Below are 20,635 nucleotides of genomic sequence, written 5' to 3'. Positions count from 1 at the left end.
GAGTGACATACATATATATATATATATATATATATATATACATATATATAATTAGACATCCGTAGCCAAAACCATTATTCCTTCAAGGATTGTTATGGCTCAGCTCCCCAGCACTCTCCATGCATCACTAAACGGGTACACTTTACACCCCTCTTTTTACATCCTGAATAAATCCATTCTTGAATACCCTCTAGGATCAGAGTTTCTTCGTCAATAATTAAGTTTGAATTTCTTATGACCTTGGACGTTTCAGTCTGTTCCTCACACAAAGCTACTATATGTACTTTTATGGTGTGTGTGTGTTATTTTTCATTTTGGAGCTTAACAGCCCCAGTCCTCCTTCACTTTTATTATATCAAAAAGAGTGGTCAGGATATAATAAAAAAAATTGTAGGGTGAGTAAATGGTCAGTCTTGTTTTTAGCTAAATTTCAGTAATTAAAATAAAGCTGAAATAAAATGTAAATATAAATTGTAAATATTATATGTTCTTTATATTCATATTATAATATTTTATATAAAATGTAAAACCTAAACTTAAACAACTTAAAAATTTGACTAAAATAAATAATTTCAAGCACTTAAAAGTACTAAAGTACTAATATACTAAAACTGAAATAAAAATAAATTAAAGCCAAGTAAAAATATATCTAAAATATCTAATAAAAATGCTATAATAAACACTGTGATGACAGATTTTTCATTTTTGGTTGAACTGTGCATTTAACTACCTTACTGTCCCAAAGCAGCTGGCTCACCTGTTTGAGTGGTAGTAGCATAAACTCCTCAGTCTTCGATACCTCTACAAAGTGTTGCAGGACATACTTATGGGCTGACTTGAGAAGGTCGCTGCAGGAGTGAGTGTCTGCAAAGCCACGGATGCCCAGGCAGTTTGAGGGGTCCAGCTGGCTGAGAAGGAATTTGCAGCAGGCATCTCTCACTCCGTTGAGCTGCAGGAGACTAGCTGCTGGCAACAGGGTCTGCTCGACGTATAGACAAGATACAGTGGGTGAAATGGAGGAAAACTAGAATGAAGTAAGTGAATCTTTAACATCATTAGGCTTTTTGTTTTGTGATCAATCATTTCAATAATAACCCGCACAATCGGGAGTTTTGCATGAATGCAAAAATGTTCCTCATGCAGATTTCGCAGATTTAATGGGCGTGAATTGGCTGCATTAACCAACAGAAAGCTGCTTGATTCGAATGGGACATCTGAGTGAATTTTTACATCATTACACTACTGACAACAATGGACTTTTTGGCAAAATTTCACTGAAAACGTTGCAGAAATTATGCTAACGTGACCGCACCTTTAGTCTAATGAGGTCAATTTCTTGTAAACTAGCCGCCACATATGCATTTGCTCTTTTGAAACCGCACAAGTATCAGAAGCCCTTCATTCGCAAAGATGCAAATTGTAAGCTTGCACAAACCATCTTGAACATCTCGTCTTGCTTAGTACCTCACAAAGCAAACAAGGTAGCCTGACAGAGTAATTGTGAGTGTGATATATAGAATGCACTTCAAAAGACACTAAAGGTGACATACCTGCACATTTCCCTCTCCTACTACAATTTCGGCAGTGTAGGCGTACTGTACCAGCTGCTCCAGAGCCTGAGGGTCAATGTCATGCAGGGTCACGTGGGTCTGACGGCTCTCTGACATCTCATCTGCACAGTCACAACACACAGCAGTTTATCTCAAACCGAGGCCCTTGCAGAACTCTGGTAGATTTAGGCAGTTTCCCAGGGGTTCAATGATATCGAAATGGCCCGTTCACACGTACAGTACAGCGGCCTCTGGAGGTCGCTGAGTGGCTGTATCGTTTTTGAAGCGGGTGTTCCTATTGCTGGATGCCCTAAAGTTATTGGTACTGCTCAACTGGCAATAGCTTTTGAAAATCTGATCACAAATGGAATGAACATCTGATCAGAGTTCAGAGACTTTGTGCTTTTGTACGCTAGCATCCTACTTGACGGCCATATTTAACCGTTATCAAACAGTAGATCACTGCCTGTACTCCCATTGGTTGTCACCACATTTTATCATTTGCATGAATTTTGCATAAACGTTGCTTGATTTTTATGTGTTGCCCACGTTCAATGATGTTCATGACACTGGAAATCACTGTATGAATGAACGAACCTTGAGACAATGTTGTTATTGCGAACTAAACCTATTTTTAAAAATCAATCTTGTTAATTAATACAAAGCTGAAACAAAATATAAATATTAGATGAAAAACTCAAAAAACCTAAATGAAAATCGGAAATGTTGCCATGGCTACTAATTGAATTAAAATAAGTACTAAAATTACAAAAGCTAATTCAAAATATTGTTAAAAAAAAAACTATAATAGTATATAAATAATACTAAAATAACACTGTTTGAGATTTATGACATCATTGATGTTAAATTAACATTCCACACAAAATAAACCACTAGATCGCTTAACTTGTATTTTCTAACTTCTTATTTTGCACTCCGTTTACACACAAACACAAAAAAAATAATATTTCCCATTGACTGTGTAGTTAACAAAGCTTATGTAATGTTATTTTAAGAAAGGAAAATATTTACTTTTGTGTTTTAAACCCACAATATTAACCACTTATTTCTATTCAGATATTATTTTTCATCATACTGTTGGAAAACATTTAGAGAAAATGTAAAAAATTGCATTCCCTATAAGAGAAATGCAGAAACTCAGAAAGTGTGAGAACAAATTAGTCCAGAGGTTGTAGTGTTAAGGAATTTAAGTTTTGATATGTAAAATGGAGTTTAAATCAGTGCATTGTTAGTAGGTCTAGTGTATGGTAAGTTCAGAATAGTCATGGCTCTGAAGAGCCCACACTGTCCTGACTCATACCATCACACTCTAGTCTGAGGTGCAGCGGGACTGACGAGCAATAGGAAAAACCAGGCACCTGCTGACCTGAGACCAGGGCAGGGAAGAGAATAAAGCATGGAAAAAACATTAGTTGATGACAAAAGGCTGGAAGGAAGGAAAGGCTTGAAAAGGAAGCTTATGTAAATAAACACTACACAATACACAATACACCTTAAAGACCATGTGAGGTCAAAATTAGTTTTTTGTGACTTTTAGTGTATGTGTGTTAGCTTTAAAATCATCTATATGGTAACATGCTTCACAAATTTCACAAAAATAATCTTTAATAAATATATGCAGAAATTAAACTTTAAGAATGTTTTAAATAGTAACATAGTATAAGACCTACTTGTAAACATGGCATGGAAGTATGGACTGCAGGAGGCCAGCACAACCTTGTGTGCCTTGATCTCCTTGTTGGCCACATGGAGCACAATGTCGCAGAGCAGGCCGCGCTGCCGCATGCGGTTCATGGACACAAAGGAGTCGTGGTAGTGGCGCTTAGAGTTGTGCGAGATGCTGTGGCCATCCCGGTTCAGCAGCTGCATACCCCCCTCCATCATGCCGGTGCTCACCGAGGCCTGCTGGAGCCTGGGCCTCACTCTAAGACACTAAAGGAAGACAGAAAAACACCCTATGAAATCAAGCATAGAGTTTTGTGGCTTTTAGTTCACGTCTATTAGCTTGAATGCTAACGCATTAGAAGTTGACAAAATATTTTTTTTAAAGATATACACATTTGAAATCTAAACTCTACAAAAAAAATATATATTGATGACTCATACTGCACTATTTAGATTTTTGTCCAATCAAATGCTCTTTAAAATGACAAGTCCCACCCCCTAATAGAGCGCAACAGTGCCTAAGCACTTTTTCAGTGGCCTAGGTTCTGGAAGTATTTCCACATTGGGATTTTAAAGAGTTATAAGCAATAAACCAAACCATCTAACATTACAAAATTTTATTTGCAGCAAAAAAAGCATTTAAAGTTTGGATAAAAAGACAAAGGTACAAGACTATGTACTTCCCTACACAACTACAGTCCCATGAAGCATTGTGAATGGAATATATTTGAATTAAAAATGATAGCTTCAACAACAGCATATCATCATATACCATCAATTAACAACCTCACAGCTCACAGTAGGTCTGTTTTTTTTAATCATTCATAAAATAAATTACTCTATGGAGAAAATAAATAGGATTTTTGCTTTCAGAACCAGGCTGCTGCACTCTACCACCTGCAAATGTTCCTGTCTTGACTTATTTCAATAGAAAAATAGTTAAAGTCAGGAAATAAAAACTGATTTCACAATGGTCTTTAAGAACTCTCATTCAAGCTACAGCTAATTATTAATTAGCTGTTAGACATGTTTAACGTCTGTGCATTACCTCTAACAATCTTAGAGTTATTCGGCAGGCTGTAAATCCATCTTAATTTGTGCTTTCTTGGTTCACATTTCCTTTCCATATAGCATAATGGTTGCTTCGAGGCATTATGAACAATGAGTACAGAATCACAATGGGAGAAGAGAGCCAGACTGAAGCGCTCAAGCATTAAATATCATGAAAATGATCACTTCAAAAATTCCCACTCATTTTACAGCTTATAGCTACATATGATTTGCTCCTCAATAGTCAGTGGCCTTTTCTAACTGGCCTGAGGCCTTGAAAGCTTTTTAAATTTGGTCTCTCATGTACATAAAGACTCTGGCACACTCACTGAATAAATAAACCGGCTGCTTGATTATAAAAATGAAACTGTGTTCCAGCTGAAAGGACCAGAGGTATGGAAAGGTTGGACCAGGACATGTCATGATGAGTTGGCCAGCCAGCTGCAAACATTCAATTCTCCATCAAAAGCATCACTATAAAAACCAAGGTACCTACGGTAACACGTGCTGGTATCTGTCATACACTTCACTTTGAGTGGGATGGAGCTGTGAGACATTTTAAAGGAGGGTGATAAATAGCAATCCAGTCGACAAAGGTGGGATTACAAGATGCCACTTCTTTGATAATAGTGTTGGTGTTTTAAATCAAATCAAGCATCCAGCAATGGGATGTTTTGATGAATAGAACGATTATAAGGCGCTGTTTTCCTAACAATACCACTCCAACTCTAAAGCATTACTCATGTTACTCCAAATAACAGACGACAGGTGAAACAGCATGAAAAGTGCATGGAGTCATAGGCTCAATATTACAGCCAGCAGTCGTGTGGCTGCCCACAAAATGGCTGTGGGGTTTCAGATATATAAATCCTTTAGTTATACAAAGCAAACATTGCGGTCTGAAACCTGAGGTCACTAATAAACTGTTTAAACATGCAGAAGAAATGAAACAGTTGACAACAGTTTTTTTGTAGTTTGGTAGGCACTCAGGATGGGGTTTCTATAGATGCCTCTGTGTGGCCCTTTAAAACAGTAACAAACTGTGACACTCCATAATAAAAGTTGTATTATGATGGTTCATTTTAGGCAATGATGCATTTATCAAGAGATACTCAATTAAAACTAAACTCCGTAACTCTTGTAACCATTGTAAGTCACTGCTACTAGAATAAAACTGTGCTCAAATAAAATAAAAATAAAATAATAATAAAATAAATCATATAACATAATAATACTATAATAATATGAAGTTCCTGAATGCTTCTTACACTGCTAGAGAAAATATACTTATTTTTATGATTTTTCAGTAGTAGCAATAGCTAGTAGTAACTGGTATTTGGCAGAAATGTGAGGTTCGGATTATACAATACATTGCACTTTTCTTCCTACATTCTAGACAGGTTGTTCCAGAGTTTACTGTACAGCTAAAGACAATCCCTACACACATTCCCAGTATCATTAAATCTGACTCAGCAAACTGTGTGCCATCCAGACAGAGCATCTCTCCCCTCCTCCTCTGTGCTATACACAATAACACTGAGTATAACAGCACTACCTGAACTGATGGACGCCTTTTCCTTTAGTTTCGTTTCTCTGCTTTATGAAGAATATTTTGGATTGAATCATAGAGTGCAGCGGTTGAGCATCAGAGTCCATATGAAAACTGCATAAAGCCTCAGTTTGGGAGCTCGTGTGGTGTTGACGTAAATGAAAGCCGCATGAGCGCTGGAGGCTGACGTCACTTTTTAAGGTCGCGCCGGATGTTTGTTTTTCTAATTATTTGGCTCTTAAACGTGGCTCTGGTGAAACTGCTCACATCCAAACAGAACTGAACAAGGTGTCGTCGAGCAATCTGGTAACGCCCCCTTTATAATCTTTAAAAGCTACAACACAATTCTCAAATCACACCTCCTTAACTAGTTAGCTAGTGATGGAAAGTCCGAATCATTTCCGCGAATCGGTTCCTTCTAACAGTTCGTTTCAAAGAACCGGTTCTAAATCAATTCCGCAATTATTTTACGTCACGACCTTTTTTACAGTCTACTATGGTCACGACGTAATTAGATTTACACAAGGTCCCTGACATCACCGCGGTGCATATTACATGCTTTGAATATTCCAAGTAAACCATATGTAGGCACAAATGTCTGTTAATTAAGTTACTTTTTTAGTTTTTTTTTTTTAGGTTTTATTAATACGTATGTTTTCTCTAATTTAAAAACAAAGTGTGAATGCTTAATCAATTTCATTCACTAGAAATAATCTTATCAGTTCACTCCGACACGTCCTGGAGAGAGGATTCTCAGTGAGTTTCTGACGCGAGAAACGATTAAGTGGGATTCGAATCGTTCAGAGTGGTTTGAACCGATTAATTGAAACGATTCGAAACTAAGACTCAAAACAACGATTCGTTCACGAATGGGAAATTGCTAAAGCTCATTGTGCATGTATAGGAAATAAACGTCTGCTGTCCACGTACATACAATAACAACACATAAAATCACACAAAAGTATATGTTGCATTATTTAACAGTACAATGGGAATCGCTTTGTGACTGAACTCACTGTCTTTGTTCAAAGGGGATACAGCGCAGACATACAGAGATCAGTTGCACTGACAGCTGACATGAAAAGCATCATTCAGCCCTCATAATTCAGACGCTTTATTAAACTACAGCATCAGGCATGGAGAAGTCAATGGTCAATGCGTGAGCTCTAAACATGACTCAGTTGACAAACTGATATCTGTACAAAGCACAACAATGCGATAGAGAAATTTCACAACACTGCAGCTTTGACAAGATGAGCATGTGTTTGCATGTGGTATATTTTTAAAAGTTAACAAATGTACTGATAAATAAATAAATAAATAAATAAATAAATGTTGCTTTTATTTTCAGCTAATTGTGTTGCAATTCGGTCTGGATGAGATCAGAATCCAAACTCACCTGCCGTCGTCTGTGTCTGATTGACAAGACTCGTTTCTTGCTGTGTAGCGCTCTCTCCAGTTTGGTCCGTGTGTGATGATTAATTTTGATGTATGTAGTAATTTATTTAGCCGTGCGTGGTTAGTTGACATGCTACATCACATGTCGCATCAAAACAGACGTCTGTCTCAGCCATAGACTGATCGGCAATATTAAACATTTTAATATTCTGTTTAATATGTCACGCCCACCTCAAATGTGTCTGGACTTTGTTGTAACAACGGTGCCAGTATGTATGCCTTAGAGAGGCTGTAAATCTGTATAGGTGGATTTCAGTTATTTGGTGAGTTATTTTATCTATTTTTATATTGTCAGTGGCTGGAAACATTCTGCTCTGGGCAAAAAAAAATTAAAAATCCACCCTGATTGTATCACCCACATGTAAAATAATCTGTTTATAATAATACTACCAAAAACATAAGCAAGCAAAAACATAGACATAATGACATTTAGTTAAAGGCACAATATGTAATTTTCGCCGCTAGAGGGCACGTATTCAAAATAAACAAATAGACAAAGGCGTAGTTTGATGACGCCGTGACTGAGTGTGGAATCATGGGCGTTGTCGTCTTCATCCCCACAGCCGAAGCAATCCGACGGGACTCGGGCAGAAATCATGTTCATGGATGAGCTAATGATTTATTAATGTAGTATTATGAAGCAGGGTGAGGCTGAAAGCCGTTGAACCGAAACGAGGCCACTGAATGAGCGTAACACACAGCTCGAAAGCAGCGGAAGCTTTTATTATGCCACAGTCGAGCGCTTCCGCTCCTTCCGGTCGTGCGTATGTGGGGGAAAAAAAGCAGCGCTGTTTTATCATACTAGATACATTTGAAAGTTCTGTTATAATGCTACTCTGTGCGGTCGTCACCGGTCTATTAAAACGCATAACATATTAAAGCGTCTTTGGTGTTTCCAAGTTTTCTACAAAACAAAACCGGAAACCGAGGTGTTCTGACGTCATTAGCAGGCGACACAATGACACTATGGACACGGTCCCTGTCACTAGTTAAAATTGCTTATTTCTCTGGATTTAAACATTCTTCGAAACATTTGGGATAATGTAAGTACACAAGTCAGCAAAATATATAACACTGTTCTAGTGGTTTTTGGATATTTTAATAAAAAAATCTTACATATTGTGCCTTTAAACGACTGTGAGGTTTCGTGTTTTGTTCTGCGTTTAACCTAACGTTAAACAAGAGACCAACTCATCTGAGCTCTCGAAAGCGGTGCGTTGTGGGTAATGCGTCCCTGTGCACGTTTCGTATCCAGCATGGCAGGGAAAAACAAGAGGTATGTTCCATTCTTAGCTATTTAACCTCGCATACATAATATTATATTAGTGCTTGAGTTAGAGAACATTGAACTTAAATGTAGATCGACTTGTCAGAGCTCAGTTCACTTCATACGACTCTTGTCTGATTATATATTTGACGATAGCTAACGTTAGCTGGTTGTAGCCACTGATGAGCTAAAAATTCAGCAGGCTCGGAGATCAGCATATATTAAACATTTATGAGGAGAACATGATCGTCTTGACAGTAAATATTTAGTAGTTAAGTCTGAACTGATTTTTGCATTTTCCACCACAATCAGCACCAAAATTAGTTTTGGAATAGTTATTTTGTAGTGTACTAAAGCTACATGTGCTTATTAAGAATTGGATGAATATTATGCTAATCTTCAGAAAATAAACTTTTGCTTTTGTAACTTCAGTATTCAGTAACTTTATAAATGTAATTTCTAAATCACATTCTCTACATTTTCACTTTACAGTGGAAGGGAAGTTGTCTAAATATGCTTCTAAAAAAATGTTTTTGCTAGTAAAAAAGCACTACGCATTAAAACATGAACAGCATTTTTGATAAAAGGCCACATTAATATTAAGAAAAATCTGTATTATTTGGGAAATATTTCGTTTCTATTACGTTACCGCATTACTTTTTTTACTCGCTGTAAGTGCTGTGATGTTAGATGCGTTATTTAAATGAAATTTTATTTTAATCAGTACATATATATCGAATTTATTGTTTTATGTTTTATAAATTTTATATATTTATATTAATCTATTTTTGTTTTAATCAAATGTAGCTATTTTAATTTTGTTTTTAATATAATTTTTTTTTACACTTGTTTTTGTCTGAACTTTTCCACAGACCCCCTAGCACTCCCTTGTCGCCCTTGGGGTCCCCGGACCCCAGTTTAAAAAACCCTAATCTAGAATAAAATACTCAAATACGTTTACTTTATGTAAAAGGGTGCTTTGTAAAACATTAATGTACAAGTACATGTAAACAAAACAAGCTAACTGAACAACATAACAACAAACAAACACAATAGATGTACTAGGGTAGGGACTAGCTGAACATACTTACTGAATGCTTTAGTGATGTGCCATCTATTTTTGTGCAGGAAATTGGAGGATCTCAGTGTGGATGAGTTCATGTTATCTGGGTTTGATTCCGATGAGGAAGATGCTTGTGAGGATGAGGAATCAACACAACAGAAAGGGAAGATGAAGAAACCTGCACCTCAAAAGACGTAAGTGTGGCCTTAACATTTTAATGGTAATTCCAGTGTCCCATTTTTATTCCCATTCTCTGCTACATTCTACAAATGTTTGCTGAGTATATGCTATTTAGGGGTGGGAATCTTTAGTCACCTCACGGTCCGATCCGATTCCGATTCTGGGAGTCACGATCCGATTCCAGAACGATTCTTGATCTACTTTTCCCCCCTTTATTAATTAATTAGTTTACCAACTTGAGAGTTTTAAAATCCTTACATTTACATCGCCTTACATAAGTAATTAAGTACTTTTTTAAATAATTACAAATTAAAAAATTTTCCATTCAAGAACTGGGAGTGATTTTTCTTCATCTTTAATGTTGTTTTTTACTATGACATCATAGACAGCGGGAGATCTATTAAGCTGCATTCACGCACGGAAGTAATATGGGTTGTCCTGTCCATTTAATCCCTTGACGCATAACTTGACTGTGTTTACATTAATTTTGCATCATAAAACCATTTTGAGACGCAATTGCATTAAACCACTTACACGGAGTCGCGCACAGCCTCATGCGTGAGCAGTCTTCACAAACAAAGCGTGCGTCAGCATTTGAAATTGAAAGCAGCCTTCTGTTAGTGAGATTCATATTTTAAATATATAAGTCCACTGCATTCCAAACCACATAGATGACTTCGTAGAGCATTTGAATAGAAAAAAAAAAATACCGCCACGAGACTGCACACTTCAAGTGTAATATTAAACAAAGCGCGCGTCTCTCACAGCGCATCCTGTGCAATGAAGCCCGCGAATGTCCTTGTAATTCGCTTCAACCTTTTCGAACTTTATGAAAGATTATTTTACGGAAGGTTCGAGTGGTGTTTGTGTGTGAGGAATTGGAAGCAAGCCGAATACTATGGCGTTCGGACGGGATCTTTAATATGACGCTGCAACATGCACTCGGCTCACTGAACGTGACGTCTGCGTCTGACGAACGTGACGTCTGCGTCTGCCACATTACTGTTCGTCTGCCTGAACATGAGGTCTGTGTTTGCTGCAAGGGTTTCCAGCACATTCCATACACTTATTTGTGCTTTATTATACCTATTCATTCTCTATTATTGTTTTCACTTATCCTCAATTATGTTTAATTAGCAATTAAGTGCTTTTTACCTTTCTTATGTATAGCTTTTTATTCCAAAAAGTAAATATTTATACAAATGATATAAAAAATTCTGTATGACATTGCTTCTTGTCCACATATCCACAGATACTTATGAAGAAATCATAAAAATAAGTTGTTCTAGCATGTATTCACCACTAGGAGTCTCTAGACCAACACAAAAGAACACATTGTTAAACATTGCTATATTTTGGGCTAATTTAACCAACAAACAATATTTGTAATTTTTTATTTTGGAGTTGTAATATTTAGTTTTATAGTTTAATATATAGAATAAAAAGTGTTTTCACGCTCTTTAATTTGTGCTGAGATAATTCGGCAGTAGTGGAATATGAATCGATGATATTTTCCTCTTTAATATTTGCAGCAAGAAACAAACTGAATGTTTGAATGCATGTTAAAAAAATCTGAACAATTTAATACAAACGGATGTCTCATGAAATCAATCAATCAGAGTTTCAAAAAACGTGGCACTAATGCCGCTGTAGGCTCTTTGTACTGAATGCAAACACAATTTTGACACAGCGGCCAAAAAAACAAACAAACAACAACAAAAAAAAATAATAATAAAAAATAGTGAGGGGATATTTGAATTATTTGTTAATAAACTAGTGTTTTCTGAGTCAGTGTCACAAAGATGAAGCTGCTGATCCTGACTCGCCATCTCCTTAACTGGACGCGCATTTAGAGAGAAATTACATAATGAAAGAGTTTTTGTTTTCGATTTTAATTTTTTTTGTTTTAAAGTAGTAATTTAAAGTATTTTATAGATATGTTTATCATGTCTATGAGGCAAGTATTCGCTGAGTTTCGGTTCATTTTTGTGAAGCCTTCCTGCTCAAGTCAGAGACGCAAAATGTGCAATCCTGTTGGTTTTCCTGTTTGTTTGTTTTTACAAAATGTGTTTGTTTTTTTACTTGATATTGATATTGTGAGTGCACAATTTTTTGCAGTTCCGAATGATGTATACTCTTACCTTTATGAGCAAAAATGACAGCTTATTTTTAAGTTACCACTGGGGGGGGAAGAGAGAGATTGCGCTGGTGCCTCCATGTCCAGCAAAGCGCGCTTCGACTCTCGGCACGAACGATCAGGGGTGCGTTTCCCAAAACGACGGAACTTGCGACCATAGTTGCTTTTGGGAAACGCACCCCAGATATGCGCTTAATAGCGCACATTTATCTAGGTTAAATTTTTTAATTAATATTTTTAACTAATTCTTCATATTCTGACCACGCAGAATATGAAGAATATAAAAAACTTTAGGAGTCAGCTGTCCACGGCAGTCCTGCAGCGCAACACACTCAGAAAAATATAGTCTGATTATCGTTATTGCTAAAATCCCAGAAAATAGAGATATAATTTTTTGTCTCTATCGCACACCCTTACATATTTATTCTTCTTTGCTTGTTTGGTACACATAATTCACTGATCATGAAGCTTAAAATAAGCTTATCTTAGAAATAGGTTTTCTCAACGGTAACGATCGAGGACACGACAAAAAAATAGGTGAATCATATTTATATAAGGTTTTATTTATTTATTTATTTATTGATTGATTGATTTGATTGATTGATGTATTGAAGGGGCGGGGTCTGGTTAATATTGTGAAATTTCATAATTTAAAATAATGGTTTTCTATTGTAATATACCTTATATTTATTTCTGAGATGCAAAGCTGAATTTTCAGCATCATTACTCCAGTCTTCTCTGTCACAATGTAATGTATTGGAGCTTCAATGTATTGTCAATGTCGGAAACAATTGTGCTGCTTAATATTTTTCTGTGATATTTTTACAGGATTGATTGATGAATCCTGGCAGATTATTATTCAAAATATAGAAATCTTATCAATTTAACATTATTGCTGAATAAAAGTATTAATTTTCTTTCAAAAAAGAAAGGAAAAAATAAATGAATAATAAAATAAGTGCTGTTCTTTTATTCTTCAAAGAATCCTAATATAATGTTTTAAACGTAAAATAAAGCAAAGAAGAGAGGCGCTTGAAAAACTGAACATTAATCAGGCATAATGTATTTTCTATGTATTTTTCTATTATTTTATTATTATTTTACAGCAACAGTCTCAGATCTAGCAGACGATTGCGTTTGACGGGTTGGCCATCACTGATGTGCTGTAGGCTACGTTAAAAATGTGACAGATAAAAACACAATAACCCCCAAATATAAAAGAAAATCAAAAAGGATTTCATAAAACTAAACGAAATGAGTATACCTATAAGCAACACAAACTTCACTAAAGGATTCCTTTCAGAGACATTCGTTATTTATATGTTATAGACTTTTTATACTTTTTTATGTTATCTTTATACTTTTACAAAGAGTGTAATGAAAAAAATTTTATATTATTATATATGAATATATTTCTATTTTATACATAATTAATGTATATTGTATGTTAGCCGGGAAAAAGACGAACTAAAAACTGCAATAAAAAAAAAAAAGTCAGACGCAGATGTCACGTCCATTGAGAGGAATGAATGAAGGGCAAGTAAATTGTGCATTGGCTGACACTGCACTGAGCCGTGTGAGCAGCGTGTTATGATACGTGTTAGCGAATTATTATTTTTTTTTACTTCACTGCTACACGTGAATCACGCGTGACGTCTGGCTCAACACTTCACTGCCACACGTGATTTACGTGACATCTGCGTGACGTCTACGTCACGTCTACGCCTCGTCTGCGTCTCTAAAAAAAAATGAATGGATTAAATAGCAAAAAATAAAAAAAAAATTAAGACGTCAGTGAGACGTTCAGTGAGACGAGTGCATGTTGCAACGTCATATTAAAGATCCCGTCTGAACGCCATAGAATACGGGTGTTTCTAAAGCAAACTCAGCGTCATCGTGTATCTGGTTAATAACTAAGCTCAGAATTGATTCTGAAATTCTCAGAATCGTTGGAGAGAGAATCGCGATGGATCGATTTTTTTCTCCCACCCCTAATGCTATTGTTAGCACTGGAGAAAGCTAGTGAGATTACATGTTGTTCCAGTGATCTAAGTCTGATCAACTGTGCCACAGGTCTGACAAAAAGCAGGGCAAGGCATCTGAGCACAAGGACCACCTATCAGCCCTCAAGAGCAAAGACCCAGAATTCTATGAGTTCTTACAAGAAAATGACCAGAAGCTCCTGAATTTTGATGACTCTGATAGCCTTGAAGATGAAGATGAGGATGAAGAGGAGAGGATGTACCACAGACTCCCTTCTCAACTGGAGGTCAGTCATTTGGTTCTTCCTATGCAACAAATTAATTACTTTTAATGCTATAAATCAGAAGTTTACAATTTGCGTGAATGTGTGTGTTTCCTTGGAATCTGAAAAATCACAGTTTTTATGTGACACTAGGAAGCTGATGAGGATGATGACGAGGAGGAATCAGAAAAAAAGGATGCGAAAAAGTCTAAAGAAGCTACCAAAGTCACTGAAGCAATGATTGAGAACTGGAGAGCTGGACTCAGGGTAACACGTTTATCTTATCTTTTATTTAATGTGTTTTTTTTTGTTAGAAACTTCCAGGTGATCAGTATGAGCTCTCATTCATTGTCAAAAGAGGATGCTTAACAGTAGTTTTCTTTCAAGCTGTTATATGTATTTTGTTTGTTTGTTTGATTTATAGTAATTGAGACATCCTGAATTTAATTACACTGAAAAACCCTGAAATGTAAATTTTTAATTGAAATGGCTAGCCGTAGATTTTGAAACTGACTCAAGGGGAGATATTGTTATTTCTGGTGAAGAAATTAATGTTGGGACAAAAGAGTAGGGACCCCATCACTACTGTTTAAAAGTTTGGGGTCAGTAATTTTATTTATTTTTTTTTTTTTTTTGAAGATGTTACTTTTTATTTTGCAAGGATGCATTAAAATGATCAAAAATTATATTAATTTCTAATGTTAAAAAGTCATCTATTTCAAATAAATGCTGTTATTTTGAACTTTATATTCATCAAAGAATCCTAAAAAAAGAAGCTTTACCTTCATAGGAATACATTTGATTTTAAAGTGTATTAATATATTAAAATATAATTTTTTTTTAAATATAATAGTTCACATTATTACAGTACTATTTCAGTACTGTATTTCCAATCAAATAGATGCAGCCTTGGTGAGAATAGACTCAACATTAAAAAAACACACCAGACCTGAACCCCATAGAGAATCTATGGGGTATTGTCAAGAGGAAAATGAGAAACAAGAGACCAAAAAATGCAGATGAGCTGAAGGCCACTGTCAAAGAAACCTGGTTTCCATACCACCTCAGCAGTGCCACAAACTGATCACCTCCATGCCACGCCGAATTGAGGCAGTAATTAAAGCAAAAGGAGCCCCTACCAAGTATCGAGTACATGTACAGTAAATGAACATACTTTCCAGAAGGCCAACAATTCACTAAAAATGTTTTTTTTATTGGTCTTATGAAGTATTCTAATTTGTTGAGATAGTGAATTGGTGGGTTTTTGTTAAATGTGAGCCAAAATCATCACAATTAAAAGAACCAAAGACTTAAACTACTTCAGTCTGTGTGCATTGAATTTATTTAATACACGAGTTTCACAATTTGAGTTGAATTACTGAAATAAACGAACTTTTCCACGACATTCTAATTTATTGAGATGCACCTGTGTATATATATGTTTTTTGTTTTGTTTTTCAAATCAAAGTCTGTAATGTAATCTGGGAGCTGGTTGGTTTGATTCATGGTTTATAACTCTTTATTGAATCTTTTTTTTTTTTTACATGTTTTTCTTTCCAGAAAGAGCCCACGGCAAAATTGATTAGGGACATCACACAAGCCTTTAAGGCTGCCGTGGCTACAACGAAGGGTGACTCTGAGGAGCTGTGTCGATATACTATCTCAGACAGCGCGGGTAACTAACCAGCTTATTTCAGACACTTGCGTACAGAACCGAATAGGTTTAATGTGCTCACTGACAGCCTCTTACCTGTTTCCCATTACAGTGTTCAATTCCCTTGTCCTGTTCTGCATAAAGTACATGCATGCAGCTCTGAACAAAATGCTGAAGCTGAAAGCTCCAGAGCAAGGCCAGAAAAAGTACCAGCTCTGTTCCTCCTGCTGTATAGATAGATGGTTGAATCGGTTAGATTTCTTCACGTAACATTGTGTTAATCTGTATTTTCAGATTAATACTTCCATCTTCAAGTCCCAGGTGGCAGAAAAATCAGATTGATATTAAGATGTATGTTGCTGGTGTTGTTCAGGTAGATTTTTCCCCACATCTTTGTCAGTTATTTTTTTAGCTGGTTCTTGAATCCCAGTACCCAGTACTTTTCTCTCCTCAGCTTCTCTCCAGTTTAACGCAGGCCACAGTCATAGCTGCAGTTCTCCGTCATGCCAACCAGATGGTGCCATACTATCTGTGTCTGCCAAAACAGTGCAGGCACTTGCTCAAAGTAAGCACTGCAAATCGATGGCACTAACTCAGACAGAAATGGTGCTCAGTGAACTGAGATGGATGTTTTTAATCAAACAACAAAAAAGGTCAGCATCTGTGGTGTTTTTTGTTTGTGACACTAGAGTCTGATCAAACACTGGAGCACAGGAGAGGAGACTGTGAGGGTCCTTGCCTTCCTGGCTCTCAGCAAAATCTGCCGACACAAACAGGAAATCTACTTAAACTCTGTTCTTAAGGTAAGTTAGGTTTTACAGCATATCATAAGTTTATTTCCCATGTGATGAGATTTTCTTTTGCACTAAATGTTCCTGACCGCAATGTGCATTACAGTGGTACTGTCATATATTGCTTGTTTTCTCAAATAACATAAGCAGCTAGAGAATATGAGTTGACTAAAATTTTTGCGCACATAGTGAAAATTGAGTTGAATATTGCAACTGATGTAATGCGGTTAGAATTATTTACTGATCTCTTCAAAAAAATATTTTTTTTTTGTAAAATGTTTTTTAAATGTTTTTAATTATGCTCACCAAGGCTGCATTTATTTTATCAAAAATACAGTAAAAGCGGTCATATTGAGAAATATTGTTACAAATTAAAATAATTATTTTCTATTTTAATATATGTTCAAATGTAATTTATTTCTGTGATGCAAAACTGAATTTTCCGCAGTCATTACTCCAGTCTTCAGTGTCACATGATCCTACAGAAATCATTCTGATATGCTGATTTGGTGATCAAGAAACATTTATCATTACTGTTGAAAACAGCTGTTTAATATTTTGTGAAACCAATTATACTTTTTTAGGCTCCTTTGATTAATAGAAAGTTTAAAAGAACAGCATTTATGTGAAATAGAAATCCTTTGTATCATTATAAATGTCTTTACTGTTACTTTAGATATATTTCACATGTCCTTGCTGAATAAAATAATTTTTTCAAAATAAAATTTAATTTGTAATGACGAAATAATAGTGAAGATATTCATTATACATGGTTCATTATTAACAGTGATTTCTCTGTTTGCAGCAAATGTACATCGCTTACGTAAAGAACTGCAAGTTCACATCTCCCAACACTCTTCCAATGATTAATTTCATGCAGCGGACTCTCGCTGAGATGTACTCACTGGACACACAGGTGTCCTACCAGCATGCCTTTATTTACATCCGTCAGCTAGCCATCCACCTCAGGAACGCCATAAATTTGAAGAAGAAGGTAGTTTGAACTCTTGGCCTGTATTCTTTTGTGTTGAAGAAATGACTGTTTGAGGTTAACATGAAAATAAAGTTGACCATATTTATTTTCTTAATCCTGATCTTATTGTGAATGATTCATCTGTGCTTGTTATTCCAAAGAAAATTCTTCACTTTCAAAATTGATGTTTAGGTATTGTTGTAGCAAATTCTCAATCACCCACTTTTCACAATCCAATCAATTCTTGATTATTAAAACTGAGTCCCAACTTTACGTATATTTTTCCTCTTTGTATATACTCTATCACTAAGAAATATGTCCAATATATTTTTTGCAGATGTCAGCTTATCTTATTCTGTTTTGTGCATCCTCAGGAGACATATCAGTCTGTGTATAACTGGCAGTATGTGCACTGTCTATATCTGTGGTGTCGGGTATTGAGCACCATTTACCCCAATGAGGTTTTGGAGCCATTGATCTACCCATTGTGTCAAGTCATCATCGGCTGCATCAAGTATGTATTGATTGATTGTTTGTTTACTGCTTTTTTTGCTCAGCATCTTTAAAGAGATATTTCACCCACTTTGAGTATAGTCATGAGTCAAATGGGCCAGTATGGTGCTTTTTTTGTCATTTTTGGAAATTGACAGTGTCAGAAACAAAGTAATTTACATAGGCCTGCATGATTAATCAAAATAAAATCTAAATTATTATATAGCTTAGTGTGATTATCAAATATATGCACTGCAAGTTTTCGAGTGAAGTGCGGCACTGTTTTTAAACTATTATTTTAGTTTTCTGAAGTACTCTAATTTACAGTGAATATTTCAATAGTAATGTTTATTTTATTTTTAATAATTTTTAATTGTTCATTTAGTAATAATAATAATAATAATTATTATTATTATTATTTTAATAATTATTATTTTATAGGCAGATTGATAGATAATCACAACATTTTGGGCAAATTGTGCATCCCCACAAACAAGAACAGCAAAGTTTTTATTTATTTATTTTTTTTAAATATATTTAAACTGCTATCACAATTTTTATCAGAAAAATCTCAAGGTTTTTTTTTTTGGTTAACTACTCTAAATGCCATTAAGAGTTGCTGCATTAACAGTGTTTTTACCAGCAGGTGGCGCCATTAACCACATTTAAGTTTACAATTCTCAGTGTGTCGATTTGAGATAAGAACCTCAGCTCTGAATACTACATTACATCTCTGCCTGCAGATATTTAAAAATTATGTTAAAAATCCACATTACTTTGTTCGCTTACAGAAACTACTGTTTTCAGTTAAACTCTATCAAGTCATTAATGGCCCCATTATGTGTTTGTGTGTGTATTTGTAGGCTTGTGCCCATCTCCCGTTATTACCCTCTGCGACTGCATTGTGTCAGAGCGATCACCCTGCTGTCTGCCAACACCAAGACATACGTGCCCGCCCTGCCCTTCCTGCTAGAGGTGAGACTTGCAGATCATGCCATCATCAACTGTTCTGATGTCTCCCTGCATCTCCCAGGCTGCCTTGAATAAACAGGTTCCTGTGTGGGTGGATGTGGTTTGGGCATGAGTACTGTACCCACGGCATTTGTCATCACGGTCGTCCTGCTTTTTTAAAGTTAACTATAAAAAGACTTCATGCTCTGACCTTTCTTCACATCTGAAGTACAATTACAAGAAATCTTCCTATGAAGAATCTACCAACTAAAGGGTCAATTTGTGAGGTCAGTTAGTGTTCTTTTTTACTTAAATATATGTTGTTGCTTTTGTTAGTAAATGAATTAAGAGATGCAGGGGTTTTGCATGCTAACAGCGTGCTGTGCTTTAGCATGCTGCTAGACTGTGAGCGCTGTAAACGGAAAGATGTCGCCTGTCTTCATCCCTTCAACTCCACTACCATCAAAGTAGTTTTTTTGTATCAAATACACCGTTTTTAATACATTAATATATTTTAAGGTAATTTCCTTTTTCCCCTTATTCACTTACATTTACTTGGGCAGTGCTGTTGTAAAACATTAACCAACAGCCAAATACACTAGTGTTCAAAAGCTTAGAGTCAGTAAGATTTTTTTCCCTTAAATTTTAGAAACCTTTCTTTAGCAAGGACTCATTCAAATAATCAAAACTGACAGTAAACACATTCATAATGTTACAAAAGATTTCTATTTTAAATAAATGCTGTTGTTTTTAATTGTGGAAAAAAATGTATAATGATTTCCACAAAAATATTGAGCAGCACTGTTTTCAACATTGGTTATAAGAAATATTTCTTGAGCAGCAAATCAGCATATTAGAATGATTTCTGAAGGATCATGTAACACTGAAGACTGGAGTAATGGTGCTGAAAATTCAGCTTTGCATCACAGGAATAAATTACATTTTAAAATATAAAATCAAAGACAGTTCTTTTAAATTGTAATATAATTTTAATATTATATTATTGTTTTACTCTATTTTTAATAAAATAAATGCAGTTTTCGTGACTCGTGAGCATAAAATACTACTTTCAAAAACAAACAAACAAAATAAAAACATACTGACCCCACATTTTTAAACAGTAGTTTACCTAATTATGGAAACTCTCTAATCTAATTAATTCCTAATGGATAAAACCTCAAGCTTGTAAATTTCTCAGATTACAGAACTATAGTGGGTTGTTAATGGAAATCAGAAATGATACGGTTTATGGAACACAAGAAAAAACGCTCCCTGATATCACTTCTGTTTGGGGTCTGGCGGAGCCTATAATACAGATAAGTCGTTCAGAAAACCCACCAACTAGTCACTATTGGAAAATTAAAAACCAAAAAATAAGACTAGGCAAGCTACCTAAACGGTCGACAAGCTTTGAATTAAAGACTAAAAGATAAAAGACACCAGAGATCAGAGTTTGCGGTCTGCATGAATGCGCATCCTAATGTGTGCGAACACTGCGCGTCTTGTTTTTGGGAGAAGTAGAGGTCATAAACTGTCAACATTTTCCACAGTGTGAGGCGGGTGACAAAACCTTTGTGTTTGTGTGTGGC

At 35.6% G+C, this 20,635-nt stretch overlaps 2 protein-coding genes across 4 annotated transcripts in view; one reads left to right on the top strand and one right to left on the bottom strand.

The window, feature by feature from the left end:
* Positions 1–7,402, bottom strand: part of klhl17 (kelch-like family member 17) — a 13,911-nt gene extending 6,509 nt beyond the window's left edge. The window contains exons 1-4 of one of the 3 annotated variants that reach the window (XM_016484752.1): positions 7,232–7,402; positions 3,242–3,503; positions 1,551–1,672; positions 758–979 (exon numbers count right to left, since the gene is read on the bottom strand). In XM_016484752.1, the coding sequence (XP_016340238.1) occupies positions 758–979; positions 1,551–1,672; positions 3,242–3,455 (558 nt within the window). In that variant the 5' untranslated portion in view covers positions 3,456–3,503; positions 7,232–7,402. Of the gene's footprint in view, positions 1–757; positions 980–1,550; positions 1,673–3,241; positions 3,504–5,841; positions 6,125–7,231 lie in introns of those variants that run through there. The other 2 variants (XM_016484751.1, XM_016484750.1) reach the window with 2 other exon arrangements.
* A 1,074-nt stretch (positions 7,403–8,476) lies between these two features.
* The window catches only part of LOC107687416 (nucleolar complex protein 2 homolog), a 30,973-nt gene continuing 18,814 nt past the window's right edge, over positions 8,477–20,635 (top strand). The window contains exons 1-12 of the mRNA XM_016484749.1: positions 8,477–8,569; positions 9,689–9,817; positions 14,014–14,209; positions 14,339–14,452; positions 15,746–15,860; positions 15,952–16,045; positions 16,134–16,212; positions 16,294–16,404; positions 16,529–16,642; positions 17,436–17,624; positions 17,978–18,117; positions 18,959–19,070. Coding sequence (XP_016340235.1) covers positions 8,520–8,569; positions 9,689–9,817; positions 14,014–14,209; positions 14,339–14,452; positions 15,746–15,860; positions 15,952–16,045; positions 16,134–16,212; positions 16,294–16,404; positions 16,529–16,642; positions 17,436–17,624; positions 17,978–18,117; positions 18,959–19,070 — 1,443 coding nt within the window. The 5' untranslated portion in view covers positions 8,477–8,519. The remainder of the gene's footprint in view (positions 8,570–9,688; positions 9,818–14,013; positions 14,210–14,338; positions 14,453–15,745; positions 15,861–15,951; positions 16,046–16,133; positions 16,213–16,293; positions 16,405–16,528; positions 16,643–17,435; positions 17,625–17,977; positions 18,118–18,958; positions 19,071–20,635) is intronic.

This window comes from Sinocyclocheilus anshuiensis, unplaced genomic scaffold (assembly GCF_001515605.1).
Source record: "Sinocyclocheilus anshuiensis isolate Anshui unplaced genomic scaffold, SAMN03320099.WGS_v1.1 scaffold1114, whole genome shotgun sequence".
Lineage (NCBI taxonomy): Eukaryota > Metazoa > Chordata > Actinopteri > Cypriniformes > Cyprinidae > Sinocyclocheilus > Sinocyclocheilus anshuiensis.
This window is presented reverse-complemented; position numbering and strand designations above follow the sequence as displayed.